This window comes from Meleagris gallopavo, chromosome 10, assembly GCF_905368555.1.
Source record: "Meleagris gallopavo chromosome 10, MGAL_WU_HG_1.1, whole genome shotgun sequence".
NCBI classification, from domain to species: Eukaryota; Metazoa; Chordata; class Aves; order Galliformes; family Phasianidae; genus Meleagris; species Meleagris gallopavo.
Genome location: NC_139413.1, coordinates 12,859,415 through 12,879,084, shown reverse-complemented (window position 1 = coordinate 12,879,084; position 19,670 = coordinate 12,859,415). Strand labels below are relative to the sequence as shown.

Genomic DNA, 19,670 nt, shown 5'->3' with positions numbered 1-19,670 from the left:
CTTCGGTATTTGTGATCATATTTCTAGTTCTAAGAATTGTTAATATGAGCTTCTGCATGGGCCAAATGAGGTAACTTCTTTAGGCCAATAAAACAGATCTTCGAATATGCACTACTCATATTTAGGTGAAGTGAGATCAAAAAGTAAGGACTAACTTAAGCGTTAGCTAGCCAAACCTGCAGGTTTCAGAACAAGAACATATGACAACAAATATTTTCATCCAGCTAACTTCTGCAGAATGGAAGGTTTTAGTTTTTTAAAGTAATCATTAGAAATTAATTAAGTTTATATTCTACAAGCAGTGAGGCTTAAGGAAATCTGCACTTTTCTGTTTTAGGTTGTCTACAGTTCACCTGTGTTCTGCTTTACCATGTCCGAGCTCTCCTTTGTTGTATTGTTGTATTTGGTTCTTGCATTTAAAACAGCTGATCTGCAGTTGAAAATGTGTTCTTCAAAAATACTGTGTTCAGAAACTGCAAACTCTGTGGCTCTTTCATAATCAGTGGAAAAGGACTCTGGCATAGCAGTCCAACTGTAATCAGGTCTTGGGTAATGTGCATGTAGCCAAGAGTAATGCTGATCTTCCTGGAGTATGAGACTGTTCTGCATTCAGCTCATCTGGCCTCTTGCCATTGCACTGCTTCAGGTGACTGCCCTGCAGTTAGAGTGCAATAGAAAACGTGTTTTTTTTTTTTCCCCTCAAATTAGATAGATCTTATATATATGAGAATTCATTAACTTTCAAAAACTAAGAAGTGAAATGCTATGAAAAGGCTGAATTTTACCTTAGGAAAAAATACTTCTTTTATCAGTTTTGTTTACAGAGTTAAAATTACTTTAATCCAACTAAAAGGAGCCACAGCCTCCTGCTTTGGGCTCTACCCAAAATGTTCACATCAATCAATTTCACTAAGATAGATACTAAGTCAAAGCGGTGTTTGAGTCCAAACAGTATTTTCAGTATGTTCCCTAACAAACGTTTTTGTTGAGGTAACATTGTTCCAGTGCTTGTTACGATGCTTACTCTGAAGAAATGAAACAGAATCTTCCAAACTGAATTTCTGGGTGTATGTTGTAAATGATATCACAGAAAGCTGCATGAGTTAAGGCAATTTGTTTTCTCTTTTTATCCAAAGGTATAAATATAGCATATGTTTAGTATATATTTTACTGTGTCCTGATAACCAACATAAAACATTGTGGAGTAATTCAAAGATGATGTGTGTAAAATTCTTATTATTCTTGAATTCATGAAGTTGCATTTGATAGGACTCTAGAATGCTGTTATATAATGGAAGTGGCCCTTCAAATTAGCCATGTTTCTAATTTAGAAGATGCCTATATATGTGCGTATCTATGGAGGCAAATAGCTTCCTGAGCTTGTGTGTATGATTTTCTTACCTGTGTGAGCATATTTGGGTAAAATCTTTGCAAGTTTCTGGACCCAGCATCAATTCCTGGGGGTGCATAACTTTCTATATAAGTATCTGTGTCTTAGGACCAGCGTCTATTCCAGGTAAAGAACTGGCGCAAGACTTAGGCATAAACAGGTGATGATCAGATGAATTCTTAATGAGATCTGCAGAGGTGCTGTTCTTCAGCTCTCTTTCTTAGCAGCAGCTTAGCCATCACACCTGTGCTGTATTTATGAGTTTTTCATTATTGTTTGCTCTGTGATTCATGAATGGGCATCTTAAGTGATTTTTAGGCTCTTAGTGGTCCTTTAATGCCTTCTAGAGTACACACTTTAGGACTGCTTATAATTGTGATAGCTGGCACAGCAGGTTGACTGGCATGGAAATGATGGCAAAAATATGTAGATGGATGGTCCAGGTCAATGGTTTTTTTTTCGAATGTCTGTCTTCTCTGTCATTCACAACTTGGCTTAAGGGGAGAGCGGGTCTAAATGCATGCTTTTATATGTAGTTGCTAGTGGTTGTCAATGTAACCCCTGATTGATTGGGAGTCATAATTACAGTGAGTGGAAATGAAAGGATGCTACTTCTGCAAATAACACTGGGGAGATTAATCTTTCTGATATGTGAAAGGTTGTGTTCTGTTTGCCTTGTCAGGCAAAGTGGAAAATACTGATATCATCAGTGGTATATCAATTTATGATAGGGTGCTGGGGGTGTTTTAATATAAAGTAACTCCAAAAAGTGGGTCTTTTGAACTTTATTTGCCATATGTTGATGGGAAAGCAGCCATTTAGAGAAATGAATATAGCTAATGTTTTTCTATCAAACATTGCAATGTTTGAAGAAATTAAAAAAAAAAAAAGAGAAAATAGATCTTGAGTTCCAATTTAATAATAATGGAATATGAAGGCCAGATCGTAACTGTAGAAGTTCATTTCAAATTTAAATATTTAGCATTTTCACTAGTCTGTGAATACAAGAAAATTTATTACATTAAGATGGAATTTAGATCTTTGACATGAAGCTGATATTTTCATAGTGTGAAAAATATCAAGCTGACATTATACTGTCTCATTTGATGACTTCCAAATGTCAGAGTGCAGTAACTTATTCATAGGGACCTCAATGTCTTGTGATAGTGTCAATTTAGAAGACATTTACATCGACTTTTTTTTTATTTAAACATGTAAAATGGAATATGCAAAGTGGATGAGGAGAAGGGGGAAAGACCAGGGGCAAGAAAGTTCTCAGTAATAGAATGAAGCACTTCTAAGGCTAATTTCCACAAAGCCTTCTGAATAGCTGCATGGACTGCTGCCTTGCAGCACTTCTGACAGCTCCAGGCTTATGTCTGTGCATGTTATTCACTCGTTCCCCACTCAGCATTTCTTGGTATTTCAACAGAACTTAAAGCATTAAAAATAGTATGATATGCTTTGCTGAATAAATAAGCCACCCATCCCTTGCTTCTAAGTGATTTGTAACAAACTTCAGCGATGCATGCCCACTGCTCTCTAACCTTTCAGCCTCCTGTTGCGTTTCCAGCTGGAGGAAAGCACCAAATAATACCTCTGAGATGGCTGTCTGTGGTGTCATTCCTGTAGCAGGCCTCAGCCAGATGACCGCCAGGAGAACCATCCATGCACCATCACTGACTGCAAAAGAGCAAAGTCCAGTTCCACCGAGGCTCTCTGTGTTGTGCACTGATGCCAGCAGCTGGGGCTGACCTGGTTAACTCCTTGCCCACACTGCTGCTGTACTGATGTCTATGTACGCGCACACCTGTGCACATCAACATCTGCGTGGTTTGCTCAGCTGTGTGGAGCTGAAGCACAGCTCTCATGGTGTTTCTGGTATGTCCACTGCATACTGTGTTTCCAAGCCGAGCTGTGGCTGCCTAGGGTAGCTCCGCGCTCCTGCGTGTGCCTCGGCAGGAGGGAATGGCCGGCTTCTGGTACGGGTGTGGTCATCGCACTAACCACTCATTGCAAGCGCTGTTGTGCGGTATGGCTCTACGTAGAGCTTACCAGAAATTGGCACGTTTACTTTTATACCTAGGAACCTTTTTAAAGAAGTGCCGGAGCGGGGGTCCCTGCACCCACCGCCGGGCCGCGGCCGCATCCCTCTGCAGCCCGCACAGCCCGGGGGCTGCCGGACAAAATGGCGGCGGCGCCACGCGGCAGCCGAGGGCTCTGCTCCCGCTCCTGGTGCAGCCCGCGGCCGACAGTTGGTTCGGGGGTGGCCCAGTTCCCGCGCCCTCGCACCGCTCTGCCCTTCTCAGGGCCCTCCGCGCCCGCCTAAGCCGAGGGGCAACGGAAGGCCGGTCCGTGCCACCGCCCCCAGGCGCAGCTGCGGGCGGGGCCGGCTGCGGGCGGGCGCGGCCATGTCGGAGCAGGCGCTGGAAGAACTCTCGGCCCTCGCCGCCATCTACTGCGAGCCGGGCGCCTGCGAGGTGCTGGCGACCTCAGGTGAAGGCGGCTGCGGTTCCGCACGGCTCGGTTCCCGAGCGGCTCCCGCTCGACACCGCGCCGTCCCGCTGCCCCGGCCCCAGCGGCCGCTTCCACGGGGGTGCCGAGCGCTGCAGGGGCGGCGCGCCGCCGTCCGCCTCGGTGCGCTGCTGGCCGCCCGCAACGACAGGAGGCGCTGCGGGGCCGCTCGTCGCGCGGAGCCGGGCTGCGGCACGGGCTGATCGGGCGGCTGTGCTCGCTACGTTTACGGCGGCGTGCGGCTGGCTGGTGCTGCGTGTTTGCCGTAGGCTGGAAGGCGAGCGGATCTGCAGCGCTCTGGCGTGCTGCAGGCCGGGAGCTCAGTGGCACGGGTTGTTTCGGGGTTCCCCTCCCCGGATCCCCGGCCGTGACCCTGGGCAGCCTGAGCTGGGATTCGGGCGAGCTGAGCTCATTGGTCCCCGCCGCTGTGTGAACAGCCCTTGCTGCTTTGGTGTGCGGTGGCACGGGGCTGCCCTGCAGTGACCCGTTGTAAATGGTTGCTAAGAAATTCATTGAATAAACACCATTATTTTTTTATTTGAAAATAGCCATCGAAATAGATCCCCGGAGAACAGTAGGCCGTTATTTGAAAGGAAGATGCGTAGACAGGCTCTGACGGACTTGTGCTTGCATGGAGAGCATGGATCAGCCAGAGTAGCCTACGAGTGGGGTTGGTTTGTGTCTACATCTGCAGCACGCCTCTTGCCCTGGTTCCCTTTTTTTTTTTCAGTTGGCATCTGGAGGTGTATTTTTTAAATGTAATTGATGAAATGCCTCAACTGAGTTTTGTTTTCTAAAAGACGTTAAGTTCAGACGCGTTATTTCAGGTGCTAATTGAAAATACAGTATCTAGGCTTAACAGATACTTGTAACAAATGTAAGGGTATCTGAACATCATGTGTGCACGGCTGTCTCTCCATCTCTGTGCTTCACATACAGCAAAATTACCAGGATGTAAAAGGCTTAGAAGCCTTCCAGGGACATCGTGAAGTGTCATGGATGCTCAATACAGACAGGCTGGTATATTTGTATTAGTGTTGTGCGACCTTGTGAGGTTGTTCCCATGATATGTTAGGACCATAAATATCTGATTGATTTCCATTGTTTTCAGCTGGAATTGAAAAGGTTCTTTACAGATTGTTGGAAGTTTTCCTATGTTGTGAATTTTTTGTTTTGGAGTTATGAAAGCCTTAAGTTAGTCTAAAGTAAGGTTTTGCTGTATTTACAAGCTTATATTTGCTTAATCTCTTCAAACCATAGAAATTGTCATTGACAAAATAGTGCATGGGGGTAACTTCAGTGAGGCTGTTAGATTCTTCTCTCTCATATGTTAAGAGTAATTTGGGTATAGATCTGTTGAACAAAAAGGAGACTATTGAGGGTTTACGGCTTTGAGGAATGGAAGAAAATGCTTTTGCAGATCTCTGGGTGTGCTAACAACCTCAGCTTCCCAGAATTTGACAATGAACTATTCAGAATATAAGATATGTTTTTATCCAAAGCAACATGTTGATGAATTTAAGTAAACTAATTATGGCATATCGTTCTTACCTTCCATATCTATTTAGAAAGATTAGCATTAGAGATAAAAATCCATAATTTACTTTTAATCTGTTCTTTTCTGGTTTATTCATCCAGCTTGCTATAAAAATATATTTATATATTCTAAGCTCGTACTTTATAGATGCCATTTTCTGAATATAAAAATAGTCTGCATTTGTTGCACAAAATGCCTTTGGGCAGGAGAAGAGGGGGATATCTGTCTGGCTGTCATGGAACATAAGAAAAAATCTGAAGTATGCTAGAGCTAAATATACTGATAAACGTGCTGCTGTGGGTTAAAATAGGTTAAAATGTATTGAGTTTAGTCATATTAGCACATTAAATGCCAACAGGGGTCATACCCATACCTTTATTTCAGAAATAATCACCATTTTGCTGTGAAGGCAACTCAGACCTTGTAGTGTGTGCAAACAAAGGATATGTTTCTTCAGAGCCTTGTTATAAAGGACGACAAGCGTCACTCTGTTCTGCCGGCAGTCTGCAGTGCTGGTGCAGAACATGGGCACCACCGTGCTTAAATAAACTTTGCACACTACAGCACACTACATGTTTTGAACAAGATCTCCTTTTTAAAAGTAAGTCTGAAGCAGATGTAAGTGGACATTGCCAGGCTCAGAGTAATCTGCTTTGGGACATGAGACTGCACGGCTGCACTGGGACCACTCCATCGTGCAGGGAGAGGTGTGAGGATGTGGCAGGCATATGGATGCATGCAGGGCAGTGGGAGGTCCTTGCTGAAGGGGCAAGGTTGGCCTGGCTGCTTCTTCAGTTCATTTGTAGGCTTTGTGTTTCAAAGTATATAGGCAACATGGTATAAAATGAAGTGGCTGTTGGGCAGCATCAGGTGATGCTGATGTTCAGCCAGAGGCTGGGGGCCTGGCAGCCCATGCTATTGTAATGCTGTACTTCAGTTATTGAGTTTGGAGGGTTTGCTCGTTTTATTTTGTGACTGCTCTGCCTTTGAGTATTCTTTGCATGAACCAGGAAGGAAGTTTGGAAGCAGACTTTGGCTAAGCTCTCTCAAGTACATCTGTCTGTCCAAGTCGCTTTTAATTTCTTTCACTTCACAGTGTTTAAATATAAAGTCACAGAGAGCGCTGAGGTTGGTTGGTGTCGGCAATGCTAATCAGACATAATTCAGCTGAATGTTATGTGAAGGAAGATAACGTGGGGGGGGAAGGCGGCAAGTCACTTCAAAAGAGCTCCTCAGAAACTCAACTCAGCTCTTATCTCCCTTTCAAATCTGTCTTCTCCTGCCCTCCTAGAGTGAATCAACCTGACACTGTAGCAATTTTTGTGAGAGTTGGGGTGAAGTGTTTGGAATGCATCAAAGGGGTGAAGCAGAGAACATCTGAGGAAGTTCACCTTTTATCTGATACCCTCTTTTTTGATTGCAGAGAAGGTTAGGTCTTTGTTCCCTCTTTTCACATTATCAAGTTTTGTGTTATTTTTTTTCTTCTGTGAAACAAGAAGGGGTTTATTGCAGGAATTACTGTCCTTTCATAGTCATTGATTTAAATTATGTGATTTATGGGAGAGTGTGGTCTTTTCTCCTGTATGCTTATGCTGCATACTTTTCATGTTGAATATAATTGCGTTCTGGAGTAGACTGAGAACATGTTTTGAGTACCTATGCAGGTGTATAAACATGAGCTATGGATATATATATGGATATATGTATGGATGTGTGTAGTATTTGGGATCAAATGTACAACAGAGATATTTTGATTGTCTCAGTCCAACTGTTGAGAATGTGGAGAAGTTGACAGAAGAACTAAATGTAATTTCTCAGAAAGTTGTAGGGGATGAAGAATTTGTGACTTTTTTTTCTTTCCTTGTCTCTTTTCTGTGTTAAACTGCCTTTGAATGGTTACATCTTCAAAAATACACAAGGCTGTGCTGGTAATGATGGTAAAAGCCCTACTGTTTTTTCTAGAAGCACAGTTATAGCAATGCTCTGTCCCTCTTTCCAGTTGTCCTTGCTGCTGCTACTGAGCTGTAGAAGCTGATTTAAGTTTTTAGGACGATTCTTTGTTACTGGCTTGAGTAGACTTTAAAGGAGCCAAAAGGTAAGAATGCTTTTCGGAATGTGTTAAATAATTTTCCTTCTAGTATGATATGGAAGTGTTTCATTTTAGGATTCCCTGCAAGCGAAGCTACAGTTATTGGTTGCACCTCCGCATCCCTCCAAGAAAAACAGCACGTTTTTAGTACAGAATGACATTGAGTTGAATTGATAAAAGATGATAGGAAAACTTAATAATGTTTTTCAACTTCAAACAAACTATTAATGTTTATTTTTTGTACTTTTCAGAAACAGATGGAGTCACATTTAGAATTCAAATCAGCGTGAAAGAGCTACTGGATACAGATATACTTTTAAAGCTGCTGTTTCGTTTACCAGTCAATTATCCATCAACTCTACCAGAAATTTCTGTTAGCTCAGACCAGCTTACAAGGGCCCAGTGTATGGACATAAAAGATAAATTACTTGAACAAGCAAAGAAGCATCTTTCTGAACCCATGGTGCATGATCTGCTTCTTTGGATACAGCAGCATCTTAAATATATCATTAAGCAACCAGCAACAGTTTGCAATGAAAAAACCACTTTATCAAAAGGAGCAAGTACAGAGGATGCTATCTGGATGCTCCTTTTGCATTTAGATCACATGAGAGCGAAGGCAAAATACGTCAGAACTGTGGAAAAATGGGCTTCAGATCTAAAACTGACTGGAAGACTGATGTTCATGGGCAAGATAATATTGATTCTTCTTCAGGGTGACAAGAGCAACATTAAGGTGCAGGAACAATGAATGTTGACTAGTTCTATTGATTTACTACTGAAACCTGTGTCTGAATATTTTCTATGTGTTTTTCCAAGATTAGCAATTTTGGAAGCAGATTGATCAATAGGAGAATAGGAAGGCCCAACAACATGATTCCACGTTTAAGAAAAATAAGCTATTCTGTAAGAAAGAAACCGGTGAAGCCTGTGGCTCATATTCCATTGGATTCCCACTGGAATTCTGCTGTTGCATTCCCTATGTTTCCTGACTGTAATATGCTAGATTCAGTCTCCTCTGTTTCTGAAACACCCCATAAAATAACTCCAAAGCCAGGAAATTTGTGATCGGAAAGTAATAACAGATACTAGTAGTTCATTCCTAGCTGTCTTCTTCCTTGTAACCATGTGATGCTACTTTTGAACTTGTGTTTATGTAGTCCTGCTGCATTAGGCAGGCCTTTATGGTGATACTGGAGGAGAACATTTTGATCTTTCAAACTCAACATTTTCTAGAGTATTTAAGACTGTGCCCAGCTTCAAGGCGATGCGTTGAAACAGGCATGCATTTTTTGGGATGAACTTTCAAAACGTGATTACTGTGTTCTGAAAAAGATCTTTGTTTCATATGGATTTCTGAGTTTTCACTAAACTTCAAAGATGCTGGCTGACATTTAATATTTTGTTCTTTTTGACACTTAGGAGTACTTGATTCTTCAGAAAACTTCTAAGGTAGATGTGGACTCAAGCGGAAAGAAATGCAAAGAGAAAATGATTAGTGTACTGTGTGAGACAAAAGTACAGTCGCAGCATAAAAGGTATAATTTAATACTGTTGTGGATAGAAAAGTAACTGAATCGATAATTACATTCTGACAAACCGAGGCATATTCATGAGTTTCTCTTGTACAATGTAGGTTTCAGATGTTTGAAGTCAAAGAATATTCAACGCTGAATGAGCTACAAAAGGAATTTGAAGCTGCAGGACTTGCAAATCTCTTCTCTGAGTTTGTGCCTCCTCTCTTAAAATAAAAATAAAGCACTGGACTCTATGACAAAAGTAGTATTAGACTGCAGATTCTTCTGGGAAATAAAAACTATTTTGACAAGCAAACTTATCTACAAAAAAAGAAAAAGAAAAAAAAAAAAGCCAGGAGTTGCAGTAAGGAGAAAACAACATATACATTAAGAATTGATTTTTTGACTTCTGTGCATGGTATAACTTTTTCAGTGGAATGTGGAATTAATTATGATATTTGCATGGTAAATATGAAATACTGGGAGAAAATAGTGTTAGAATAATAGTATTTCAATTAAACTGTTTTACAGTCCTGATTTTCAATGTTTGTTTTTTATCTCTTGTGATGGTGGTCTTCCATAATAGCTTGCTAGAAATTGTGACTAATTTCATTTTGGAAGCCTATGTAAAAGTATTTTTCTAAAAAGGGTAGCAAACATCTTAGTATGAGAGGACAGCATATACTTAACAACCTTTAGGTGCTTGTCTGCTAACATTTCTTTCTCTATTTATTTTAATCTATATATACTTGAATGTTGATTTAAAGAAAGAACTCATGTGGCTTTGGATATAAAAATCCTAGAAATGTTTTTCTTAATGTTAGTTTTTATTCTAAAATATATAAAACCACTGAAGTGGAGAATTTAAATTGATTTAAAAACTGTATAACAGCTGAGATAAAGCCAATTGTAGTGTTTTCTTTGGTGGATGTATGTCCTCAGCCAGATCTTTAAAATCCTCTGGTGTTCTGGCAATAGAACAGTAAGGTATCAACATCTTGGCTATTTAAGTCTCGCTGGGGCCTTATCCAGCTTGCATATAAATCAGCTGAATATTCTTTCCATTAATTTTGGGAATTGGATGGAATAGTTTTCCTAGTCATGTGATCTCAATTTGTGTATGACTGCAAAAGTAATTGAGGCGTTATGGACATCTTTCTTGCAAGCGTAGGTGCAGACTCTCCTCCAGTTTCTTCCTCACTGCTGTAAAAGCTATGACATTTAGCTGCTTTAGAAAAGCCATTTGTGGGGTAAGCGGCTCCAGTCACACTTGGTTGTAAACTCATGTATTTTCTGGAATGTTACTGTTACCCGATGCCTTGTTGGTTAACTGTTTGGACAGGGCTTTTCAAAGAAGCTAGGTGATTTTTGATTTTTGTATTCCAAGAGCCATAGAAAGAAATGTAGAAAACAATCACAGTGCCATTATCACAGGTGACTTTGTTACTTACTAACTTACACTGGTCAAATAAACAAGTCTAGTGCGGAAAGGACTGTGGTATTTATGCTTGATTTGATGTGCTTCAGAAGAATTACAAATCTGATCAGCTTGATACTGTTCAGACAGCAAAGAAGAACATGAAAACTGATGTCAGTCTGATTCTGTCAAAGCAAACGTTTTTGCCTACCCGTCAATCAGTCACTTCTTTTGAAGGATAGGAGAGATATCTTGTGTTCAGACAAGTAAACAATATTTTTAAAGGTTGTTCTTTTGGAAGAATGTTGCAGCTGTCTGTTAACAGATGGTATGTTTGCATTTACTGGTAAAAGAGATGGGTAAGCCTGTGAGCCCCCTGGGGCACAGAAGTCATCGAAATGCATGCTGTGGTGCATGTTCCTCCCTCCAAAGGAAGTGAAGCAGACACAGAAGTACAAAACGCAAGGAAACGAAGCCAAAGCTCCCGAGAATTGTTAAGAGGGCATGTCTCGGTGTCTGAAAAGTAAGTGAAATATATATAGTTATTGGAGTAAGACATTTTACTTGCAAAAAAAGGAAAAAAAAAAGAAAAAGAAAAAACTGCAAAGAAAAATATTTCAACAAATAAAAAGCTAACTTTCTTGTGAAAATTGCAGTATAAACAATCTTTGAACAGCTTGTTTAGTAAAGTCTTATTTCCTATGGACTTGCTTGTGTCTAAATTGTACGCATGAAACCTTTCCTGTAAGCAAAGCACTCATGACTGCTTTCCCAGGGGGATTTCCCTGTGTCTGATGCTGGCTATGATCTGCATAAATCATTAAAGGATCAGTAACATTTTTCTTCTCAGTCTGCTACCTGTGTTCATCAAACCCATTAGAACTTCCTTCAGTTGTTAACCTCATTTTACTTGGAATAAGTTGAATTTAAAACTTAAAGAAAAAGTGTAGTAAAAATATGCACGCTTCCTTATGGGAGCCATGTAACCATACCTTGCTATGGAAGTCAGGCTGCAATGAAAGCTGTAGCAGTAGGACTGATGACTTGATAAATCAAGTTTTTTAGGATAAAACTGTGGTTTAATTGGCCTCTATGAATCCCTTGTTTTATTAAGTGTGAACAAAGCAAAAGATGGATTAAGAAAGGTACACTGACACTGGGGTAAAAACTCAAACTGCACATCAGCCCTACTTGCACAGTTGTTCTTATGTGAATGCATTGCATCCAAAGTATCTGTTCTAATCTTGATGAGATGTGCTCTGCTCCACAGAAGGATGTGCTACCCCCAGCCTTGGTGCCTGTTATTTCCAGAGATGTACCTAGATGTCTCAGGCAGGTTTACTATAAGGCATGTTTAGAGGGAGGAGCCAGAATAAAACTCTCTTCTTTATCACCTTTGAAAACATTATTTTTAATATATATGGACTGTGGTTAAGGGTTGTAACTGATAGATCTTGAAAAATAATCTGTATGAGCAGCCAACCATTCAGGACAGTTTCATGGCTTCAGTGGAAGTAATGCAGGGTTCCAGATGAGGGAAGTACTTTTCCTGAGGGGCATCATGGGATTTTTGGGAATTTGTCAGTCTTTTTCCCTCTCCACCTATTCAGTCTCATTTAAGATTATAGTTCCCTCCCTCCCTGCTCCTCATTTGTTTTTGTTATTCCAAGAGCAACGAGACACTGTAAGATGAAACTCATTGATTAAAAAACTAATTGAAAGTAGATTTTTTTTTTGTGAATAAAGCTAATTTTTATATTTCTGTAGTTTTATGTCATTTTTCCATAGCAAGACTGTATCTTATTTCTGTGTGAATGACACACAATATTAGAATGAATTATGCACCAAAGAGCTGTAATGAGCCCCAAATTAAAAACAAAACAAAACAACAAACAAAGCCACGTCATAGTGTAAGAACGTTTTGTTTACATGGTTTCTTTTAGAAACAGTTTAATAAAACGCATAAATGGATGATTTAAAACCCAATGTCCCTTGATTTGTTCGGCTTATCTGTGAAAATAGAAACAGCAGTGTTGGAGTTCATTTGAAGCAAGATGATGAAATGTTGCACATAGTGTATTTCTGTCAGAGTTTGAAATGGAAGTATCTTGTATTATGAAATAGTGCTGTTGCAGGAATCAGCTTTCATATATCTCACAATTTTATTAACCATTATTATCCTAGTTTCTTGTCCGTAATACATGAAGTGCTGGCTGCACTCTGTTCTGGTTTTTGTGTTTTGTAGGTATACTTAATTTTTTGTTATGTAAGATCATGAATGTTTATGTGCTTAAATATCAACATAAATGGAGCTTGAAATGTAAATACTGTAGCAGCATCTTGCAGTTAGTGTTCTGAGCTATTGTCACGGATAGGCTTTTACATCAATATTAGTTCATGTTTTCTAACCCCATATTATTAACCTGAAGCAAAGACAACTTTTCAGTGTAACTGAAGAAATTGCCTAAAAGAGATGTTTTCACACTCATTTAAGAAATTCTTTGTACTCTAAAAATGAATACCTTATATTTTCAGTCGATTAGGTATTCAGATGCTTTAATTTTATGCTAATAAAGCAGCAATCATTACACTTTTGATTTTCTTTGCATTCTTTAAACAACATAATGCAAGTGATTGGTTTGTATCCTCTATTAGAAAATGGCTAACTGTGGAATTGTGGTAAACATTTTATCAGTATTTCCCATGATATAATAACTTGGATGGGAAGAGCCATTTTAAGATTAAGCTTGAGACAAAAGATTTCTGCATAAGAACGTTTTCTTATTGTCCACTCTTATTGTCCATATCCGTTTCTGAGGATAAGAAATGACCAATTTATATGGGAAATAGTGAAATGATCACTGTTTTCTTGAGCAGACCTAGCAGGTGATTCTCTGTAAGTCTGCGTAGCTGCTGGCTGAAGGTGGGATGCTCTCTAGGTCCGGGGGGGCCACTCCTGGTACAGGTGACACTCCTGCTACTCACAAGGAACACTGCATGCTAAATCAAGGCCATGATTTTAAGACCAAAGGCGCTAAAATCATTTGTGTACATTTGATGTTCTTGGGATTCACTTAGAAAAAAGAAAATGCAAAATATTTTTGTTGGTCTTTGCTTGAGCACTGAATTTGGAGTATTCTACAGAAGTGGGGAACAATTTTTGGAAGTGTATGCTATGAATACCTTTCAGCAAAAATAATAGAGAAATCAGTTCTTTCTAAAGCAAATGGAGTTAATCATGAGAGTGCTGCCCTTGTGGGAAGTTGAAGAGAAGTGGAGCTGTATAGATAGAGCTGTGCCAGAGTATAGTTTTTATTTGGTAGAAGTGGAGGTGTTAAAAAGGAACAGACAGCAACAAAAACTAGTGATGTGGCTCTCAGAGAAGGCAAAAGAAGGATTATTTTATTTTATTTTATTTTATTTTATTTTATTTTATTTTTGATGGATTACTCCCTGAAAAGAGTTTGGGGGATATAAGCAAAGATGTTGCTATTGTATCTAAGCTTCAAATGAAAGTGCTTGAAATAAAGGTGTAGCCTTATTGTAATTTTCTCTTTTTTAGCAGAAACAGCCTGTGCAACTGAGAACAAATAATGGAAGGTTTCATGGATATAGAGATGACTAACATAGCTCAAGAGCTGTACATTGTGCAAAGGAATTGGAGCAATTCTTTGAAATTTTTCTCAAATGACCAAGGGATGATAGAGGCTTTGTTGAGGCAATAACCCGAAAAAGTCTTTCTTACAAGCTGGGGAAAGCAGGCGTTCCAGGTGGCTGGAAAGATTGGAGAGGTGAAGGCAGCTTTCAGGAGCTGGTCGCCTGCAGAGACAGGCATTCTGCAGGGTAAGGACCAGGAGAGTTGGCAAAAGAAATGTCTGCTTGTGTCTGGGATCAGAATACAGGTAAATGTTTAATTTTTGTGAGACTTTCTGCATAGGTATTATAGAAACCTGGAGTGGAGATGTTGCATTGTCCTTTCTCAATTGTGCAGTGTTTTGGGAAGCTTTTGTGCTTTGGTTCCACATAGATTGCAAAGGCAGTCTCAAATGATAACAGGGTGGTCGGTGATGTTACAGGGTTTAACTGCTGCAAACCTGTTATGGGTCAATAATTTCATATGGGTAAGGGGTAAGATCCACCCTCTCAGTATGAGTTAGGCATGGCATATCTAGTAAGAACAAGGTGAGAGGGAAAGTAATAGTTTTTTTACAAAGGGAAAGTTAATATCTTACTTATGTAGCTTGTACATTTTTCCTGTAAATTCTTTGCCGAGTTGAAACAAATGACTTGTGGATAATTGTTTAGTGGCAAAAAAGTTTTCCTGCCTTTAGGCAGAAAGTGTGATTGAGAGTCCTAAGAGGGAACGAACTGTTATGTTTCTTGTGAATCTGAAGTAGGAATGTGCTACAGCTCTCAGAATATTTCTTGCTAACAGCACATCATTAAAAGTGCTGAAGCGAATGTTACAAAATTTCAGGGCCTTTTTAGGAATTGTAACAAGGAGGCCTAAGTTTTTTCTGGGTAGAAATGAGGATTTTTATTCCTGAGCCAGCAGCAAGAGATTATATTTATGCCATGTAGTTGCCACCTCATCATTTTCCAATAGTGCAAAGGAAAAAAAGTTTGGGATGTACTTTTGGAAGCACATCTTGAAGGCGTAACAAAATGTTTAACAGATTTGTAGATCACACTTGTAATTTTTTTTTTTTTTTAAAGCATTTAAAAAAGTCTTTTTAAAGATTTCTGATTCTTTATCCTGAATGAAAGACTTTGTTGTTGTGAAACAGGCTTAGCTTTATGCTGACTGGTGGCAAGCAGAAGAGGAACCGGAGGCCTGGGGAAGAATTGCTTCCATGGCAAAACATAGCTTGTGACAATCGGAGGTACAACTCTTAGGTCATGCATGGCTGTACTTGAAAGGCTACTGTAAGGGCAAGGGTTTTTTATTATTATTTTTTGCCTAGTAAGGCTGGAGGGGATGCTGGAGCACACAAAACCTTTGAACAATAACTACTATGTGAACAAATAATCTGCAGCAAAGCTCAGGTTTTTGCTCCAGGACAAACATGATGTGAGTTGTTCCAAAATGTGGAACTTTACCTTTGGATACAAAGTGAAAAGGGTGAAGTTTTCACAGCCAAACAGAAACCCATGGCTCCTCAGAAACAGGAGAAATAGAGTTTTTGCACAGTCTGGTAAACCGCAGGAATGTTACATACGCTACGTGGACATTTTCCCGCTAAATGTCATGGTTATTACAGGGGTTGTTTCTATGTGAGAGCATTTCCAGCACTGACACTAAAAGCCATCTGAGGGCAGGAAGACCTCACTCCAAAGATCTTGCTATGCCGCACAATCCTGCATTCTTACTGTGAAATAACTTTCCTTTTGCCATGTGTAAGAAAACAACCAGACACAGAGAGAGGACCGCACAGCCAAACATGAACAGTGTGGGATACAGGCTGCCAATCTGTGAGAAGCCATACACTGTCACTTATATAAATGGGACAATAATTGTTTGCTCCTCTTCAGAAAAGCAGTTTATACAGTCTATATAAAGGCAAATTATTTAATGCGGTGCAAGGAAAATTCTTCTATTTCTATCTGAAGGCAATTTAATGTTAACTGATGAAACCATTAGAAGATACCGAGCCCAGTATAAATCCCTTTGGTGGAATATGCGACATGGAGGAGTGGCTTATCTCACCAAAGCCTGCCTCCATTTCCAAGGTAATGGTTTTTTTCACATTTTTTCCCCCCACTTTCTTAATAACACAGGAAGGGAGAGAGACAGATCTGCTAGAATACTGCCCTTATCATCTTTTCAGCCTATGCTTATGTGGAGAGGAGTAGCTGGGAGTTGAAAGGGGAAAAATTCGGGCTATTGTGCTTTCTGTGAGATAAAGAGTATTTTAGAATCCGTTGTCTCATGCATGAAACCCAGCAAAAGGGAGTTATATTAACATAAAGAAGAGTTTGGAAGAAAAACAGATCTTAGCCTCAGGAGTCTGCTTTTGGCTCTTGGTTTGTCTGTGCTTTGTGTGTCTTTGAAAATGAGTGCTGAAAGGGAACTATAAGCCATTCCTGCAGTGACCCAGAGAGGTGAAAGCACCAGTGGAAAGATGTATTTTAAATGTTTAAGGAATTAATAATTACTGAAAAGTGCAGGTTAAGAGAAGAACAAGCATCTTCTGTGCTGCATTACTGACAGATCCAGCACTCACGGGAGACATTTGTGACAACAGTCTTTCAATGGGTGACATTTATGTAAACGATAAAGAGACAAGACCACTTTATGTAAAATTTACAATGAGCTTTCTAATGTCATCTGTTTTTTTAGGCTTAAAAAATCCCTCGTCTAAAAAATTAACTCCTTGCATGCAGCGATTTGTTGTCCAGGATCAAGGAGGATAAGACCACAGGTGTGTGCAAGGTGGAATATTGCTGCTGGCTGTGACTGCTGCTCTCGGACTGAGAGTGGCAAAAGAAATTGAGGAAAACGTGTGCTATTACGTGTTTTTCTGCAAATATGTCTGGGGGCTGGGAAGGGAGGTACCAGTTGGCAGTATAGGACCCAGCCACAACTCTATTGAGTTCACAGAGTAGGATTTGATAATAAGTTTTAATAGAAGGCAAAAACATTGTGTCTCTTGAAAGCAGCAAGACTTCTTGTCTGTTGAAACCTTACAATAAACTGAATCCAGTAATAACTACAGGTGACCAATCTGAATTCAGTCTAATAAGATAAACCCTTTGGACTCGTGTTTTTGCTGGGTGACAAATGGGCAAAGCTTCTCATTCAGCCATCACCTTACATTCTTAGCTTCAGAAGCGAGTGCAGTGTTTTTAGGATATAGAAATGTGGGAGTCTGAAGAACAAATCCTGACACTGTCTCTATAGGATGCACATTTCTCTCCCACATTTTGCATGGAGTAGAGGATAGGAAGAGGCAGGCTGCTCTTTACCCTGTTCACCCCCTGCAATCCTGCAGCAGTAGTCACACGAGAAAGCTTTGTGGTAGGAGGTGTGCTCCCACTGCTCTCCTCAAACATTGCCTTCTCACAGTGACCTTGATTTAATCCAGAATAAGCTACATTTTGGTAAGAAGTGACTAACCCATTCAGATACTGTCTTAGATCTGGCAGGCTGCAGTGCCTCAGAGTATTTTGATAAGCATCATGTCTCCTTGGAAACTACTACTTAGCAGAAACTTGACGCTCCGTTTGGAGTGTTATGATTAATTTAAGCCTTGCTTCTGCCAAGACACATGGTATGGGCCGCCTCCTACAGAAGTGAGTAGTCTTGTTGAGTTTATCAGGACAGCTCTCTTTGTTCAAATGCGTCCCTGTGGGGCTTAAGAGTTCTTCACCAGCACTCTTCAGGCTGTTTTTTAAGCTCATTGGTTATAAATCTCAGTTGTTATCTTTAGGTATACTTTTAGGATTCTCATGTCTAATTCAATATCTTAAAAGCATTTCTAAAAATTCTACACCAACAGTTACAAATAAATGCAAAGCTCCTTCTGAGGCCATTAAATAGTATTTTAATTAGGCTGGCAAAATTGCTTTCGGCTTGTCTTTAAAGTCTTTAGAATCTTATTTCTATTAACAAAATGGTAATCAACATTGAATTATAAAATGTAACCAAAGTAGGTCGTATTTTTATTAACTGAAGATAGATAATGAATGTGCCCTATATAAAGATTTGGATTAAATCATCTGAGATGCTGAGGATAGTATTTTAATTAAAGTAATCCTTATTTGCATCTAACAAACACTACTGCTACTTAGGAATTTAAGACCTTAGTGATGCATATTAGTGCATTACCTCAATGAATCTGATAGAGATTTAATACTTGTATTTGAAGTAGCAATCTGTCATAAATTAAAAGCATTTGCATAATGCATTTAAATCATGTTATTCTTTGCAGAGTTGATATAATTAAGAAATAGATTCAACTGTATTTTTAAATTTTTTTGTAGTGCTAGGAAGGTGTAATTTGTTGTTCAGTTAGTCCTTGTAATATCCTATGATATGCATGTCTGTATGGTATGTATGATAAATATCTTACAATATCATACAAAATAAAAATTGCTTGTAATACAGAAAAGCTCTGCTATTACAATAGTCTTACATCTGTGGATTAAATTTCTCCCCAACCTCCTCAGGTGGTTCAGAACATTTTGACAACAGACTGAGAGGGTGAGTTGCTGTGCAAGTTTCTTGGGTCTGCAGAGAAATGGGACTGAGCAGACTATCCCACTGAGTTCTAGAGCAAGGCCATAATGTCCTAAAAGCTTGAAGGAAAAGTTAATTGCATCACTGACTATTACAACCCCTGTGTTTGAAGTAGAGACTGGGCCTGTGATACTGGCAAAAGGACCGTGCAAAAGTGTGGTACAGCCTGGTGGTGCAGATGTGTGCACAAGAGTGGTACCCACACGATTTTAGTGAGAATTATCTTAGAAATGTAAGTCATTTTCAAATGTTAAATAACGTAACTAGAAGTGTTTAAATTAAATAAATTCCCAGCATGCTTTGTCCCTAACGACCTTATCTTTCCTTTGGTTTCTAGGTTGTATTACCTAATTTTTGAGCTCCCAGGAGAGACAACTGTGAAGATGACAGACACCTTGCTCATTGCTGTGCTCTCACTGTGTGCTGTGGCTCCTTTGCTCTGTGACACTGGGTCTCGCTGGAGTTTAGTAAGAGTTCTTGTAATACCCTTCCCTGAGTTAGGAGAAATTCTCGTTTCTGAACCTGGCAAAAGAAATGGCCATCCAGAGACCACTGGAATCCTGTCTGCCTTAGCCCTTGCCCCCTGAGAGCAGCCAGCAAGACGGTTCTGGACTGAGTATAAGGAATGGGCAACATCTGCAGGGGGCTCTTCTCTGGTTAGCCTCCTTGTGCTGTTTGCTTTCACTGGTTTCTCCCAAGGACGCCATTTGACACTTGGGTGACGTATGGGGACTCTTTAGTCAGGCTTGCTATTTACCATCAGCAGTACCCCACTGGGAGGGAAGGGTGTCACAGCAAATCTGCTGTCTTCCTCCATTAAAAGTGCTTGCTGTTCTGAGGTTGCTCTTGCTATGCTAGATCTTCTTTCCATTTCACGTTGGGAGAAGCACAGAAGAGACTCAAGGCAGCAGTGGGTGTGCTTTGCTGAGCTCCTGTGTGGGCAAGGATTTCCCTACTTCTTTTAATT

General features: G+C 40.0%; 1 protein-coding gene across 1 annotated transcript; it reads left to right on the top strand.

The window, feature by feature from the left end:
- The first annotated feature begins 3,561 nt into the window (after positions 1 to 3,561).
- Positions 3,562 to 12,445, top strand: RWDD3 (RWD domain containing 3). Its single transcript, XM_085231879.1, has 4 exons — positions 3,562 to 3,886; positions 7,782 to 8,266; positions 8,953 to 9,068; positions 9,167 to 12,445. The coding sequence occupies exons 1-4, from the start codon at positions 3,802 to 3,804 to the stop codon at positions 9,279 to 9,281; spliced, it is 801 nt and encodes a 266-aa protein (XP_085088005.1). The 5' UTR covers positions 3,562 to 3,801; the 3' UTR covers positions 9,282 to 12,445.
- The last annotated feature ends 7,225 nt before the right edge of the window (positions 12,446 to 19,670 follow it).

Excerpts from the sequence above, each read along its gene's own strand:
- RWDD3 (XM_085231879.1), top strand. The coding sequence starts at position 3,802 with ATGTCGGAGCAGGCGCTGGAAGAACTCTCGGCCCTCGCCGCCATCTAC. Across the intron at positions 8,267-8,952 it reads GTGACAAGAGCAACATTAAG|GAGTACTTGATTCTTCAGAA; the intron begins GTGCAGGAACAA and ends TTTGACACTTAG. Across the intron at positions 9,069-9,166 it reads GTACAGTCGCAGCATAAAAG|GTTTCAGATGTTTGAAGTCA; the intron begins GTATAATTTAAT and ends TGTACAATGTAG.